The 3,242-nt window shown below is 41.3% G+C and overlaps 1 protein-coding gene across 1 annotated transcript; it reads left to right on the top strand.

The window, feature by feature from the left end:
* Positions 1-459, top strand: LOC108967424 (cuticle protein 16.5-like). Its single transcript, XM_018930817.1, has 2 exons — positions 1-67; positions 138-459. Exons 1-2 carry the CDS (start codon positions 56-58, stop codon positions 354-356), a joined length of 231 nt encoding a protein of 76 aa, XP_018786362.1. The 5' UTR covers positions 1-55; the 3' UTR covers positions 357-459.
* Positions 460-3,242: the final 2,783 nt, after the last annotated feature.

Genomic DNA, 3,242 nt, shown 5'->3' on the forward strand with positions numbered 1-3,242 from the left:
TTGTCATCAGTTAAATTTTGCTCCACAACAGTAAAACAACTACCAAACAATCAAAATGTTCAAATACGTAAGTACAAACGAACCATAATTTGTTTATTATGAATTTGTTTCGTAATAAAATGAATTCTTCCTTGCAGTTCGCTCTCGTTTTCGTCGCCCTCTTCGCCTTCGCCGCTGCCGAGCCCAAGCCCGCTGTGGTCGCAGCACCATTGGCCTACTCAGCTCCATTGGTCGCCTCCCCCTACGCCGCTGCCTATGCTGCCCCATATGCCGCTTACGCCGCCGCTCCCTATGCCGCCTACGCTKCACCCTACGCCGCTTACCCTTACAGCGCCGCCTATGTGCTCCGCAAGTAAACGGAATGTAGCRRYTGACCTGTGATAGCATCGAATTGGATTTGATTGGCAATGAAAAGAACTAAGTTTTTCATAATAAAAAAAAAACTCTAAACAAAATCTAGAATCAAGTGTTTTTTATATTTTACTGAGTAGGAATAATTAATACTCGCCAAAACGGGCAGAGGGATGAAAGGAACTTAAAAAAAGAGCCTACCAATTTAGTTAGGTGTTAAAATGTTTTCCTGAATAACATTTAAATGTTGAGTCATTTGACATCGATTCAATAATATTTGTAAAAAGCCAAAGCTTCTTCAATAATTAGCAATACGAGGTGTGTTCAAAAAGTATCGCGAATTTTGAATTTTCGCGGGATACGTATATTCAAATTTCGAATTTTTTGTGGCGTTATGTTGGTACTCATGYCTCTCACTTATGCCGACAAGCTCGGCCATTTTGAATGTTCATTTAATTGTTGACAGCTGCTTTGCTTGCACGTGTTTAGGATCGTCTTCGATTTTTACCTATTCAAAAAAATGGATCAAAGAACCTGTAWCAAATTTTGTGTGAAAAACGAAATTAAGTGCGCGGATGCATTCCGAATGTGACTGTGGCATACGGAGAAGCTACTTTGGACCGAAGCAACGTTTATCGGTGGTACAAAATGTTCTCAGAAGGCCGAGAAGATGTGACAAAAATTGGCTTTTGCACCACGATAACGCCCCTGCTCACACATCGTTGCTTGTGCGCGACTTTTTGGCCAAAAACAACACACTAAAGATGCCGCAGCCACCGTATCGCCCAGATCTGGCTCCCTGTGACTTTTTCTTGTTCCCTAAACTGAAGAGGCCCATAAAGACGGCATCGAAGGAGGAGCTGAAGAAGATAAAAAAAAAAAGATTTTTTGAAGTGCTTCGAAGATTGGAAAAACCGTTGCCACAAGTGTATAATATCTCATGGGGATTACTTGGGAGGGGACAAAATAGATATTCAAGAATAAATAAATAATTTTTGAAAAAACACAAAATTCGCGATACTTTTTGAACACACCTCGTATAGTATGATGAAGAATGATTCTACTTTTTCAGTATCAGTCTTCTTCTTATTCTTTATTAGTGTAGACACCGCTTACCGCTGCAGTCCTTCTTCGTGTTCGATGCTTGGTGCCAATCTCCCAAGTGGAGATTCTAAGTGTAACCAGGTCCATCTCACTTGGTCTTTCCAACGGATTGGAGGTCTTCCTGCTTATCTGCTTCCCCGGAGGTTTATGCGTCGAATACTTTCAGAGCAGGAGTGTTTTCATCCATTTGTACGACCTACAGAGTACAGAATTTAGACTTTGTTCGTCCAAAGAGGACTTTACTTTTCAACTGCCTACTTAGTCCGAAGTAGCACATGTTAGCGAGAGTTGACATTGTTGTTGCTGTTAATGCTGGTTCCAAGATAGACGAAATTATCTACAACTTCGAAGTTATGACTGTCAACAGTTACGTAGGTGCCTAGTCGCGAGTGCGACTACACACTTATTGAAGATTTTACCTTCTCTGTTCAGTTGTGCAGCTTAAATTAATTTCTCCAGCACCAGATTGAAGAATTCGCACGATAGGGAGCCACCTTGTCTGAAACCTCGTTTGGTATTGAACGGCTCAGAGAGGTTCTTCCCGATCCTGACGCAGATTTTGGTATTACTACGTTAACTGTAGTTTCTCTATCAAGGATGTTTGTTCCTTCTAATTGGGTGCGTTTTTTTATGTAGTGGGTACCAAAACCAGAATCTTTTCTGGTCTCTCCCTAGTGAATGGCAATCAGAGAACTTGCGTGAACTTCTACACATGACTCCATCTTCCCCTCATTGCAAGAATCAACCCTCACGTTGCAATTATCGTTAGATTCTCAACTTAACTGATGCAAGGCTTTGAAACGTATCCCAATAAGATATCAAAAAAAAAAAAAAAAAATATCAATAACGGCTTTTGTGCATATAATTATCAGTAATAAAAACATAAGTGTTCATGGCAACTGTTTATCACACTGAAATTGTTCATGTAGCAAGTGTCAGCAGCAGGCCACGGCACCAAGTAAAAACTCGGTAAACACGCTATCGCTTACATGTAACTTTTAACCCAACCAAATATTCGCTGGCAAGAACTGCTGACAGCTACAAATCAACTCGCACACTGAAGTGACCATGAAAATGTTGTTGACAGCCGAGTTGCAGCAGTGAACGCTGAAGGACTGCCAGCGACTCTGCTGAACTCGACGCGAAATCCCTGGCGCAAGCGGTTCGCTGAGTTGGCCACAAATACAACACAAATGCTGAAATGCACGCATGAGTTTTGTTTCGCGAATGCCCTGCAGGAATGTCGAGGACTTTTAAAATGCTGATCTTTCTTAAATTCACAATTAAAATGAGGACCAGGCTTTACAACTGGTATATTCAGATGCATAAATTGCTTGGGTCTTTTGAAGTAATGCGTTTCGTCTCAAGCGAACTATAAATTGTACAAAGATCCATGTTGTCCCCATTCCTTTTGCAACATCCCTCTGAAGCAATGAAAAAGTATTATTCCATCGAATCGAGGCTTTGTTTCATCCAACTTATCAAGCATGCTAAATCCCTAACCTTACTAATTCCTATAATCGCAATCCATCCGAAACTTTCAAATCAACCAAGGGATGTACGAAATAAGAAGCACCAAATAAATTCGTTTCAAGCTTATGTTTTTATTTTTTGCTATTGTGGGTTCAGTAAAATTGTATCCTTTTCATTGTCAATTAAATCCAATTTGATACTATTACAGGTCAACCGCTGCATTCCGTTTACTTGCGGAGCACATAGGCGGCGCTGTAAGGGTAAGCGGCGTAGGGTGAAGCGTAGGCGGCATAGGGAGCGGCGGCGTAAGCGGC

Source organism: Bactrocera latifrons, unplaced genomic scaffold (assembly GCF_001853355.1).
Source record: "Bactrocera latifrons isolate USDA-ARS-PBARC rearing strain unplaced genomic scaffold, ASM185335v1 scaffold_188, whole genome shotgun sequence".
Lineage (NCBI taxonomy): Eukaryota > Metazoa > Arthropoda > Insecta > Diptera > Tephritidae > Bactrocera > Bactrocera latifrons.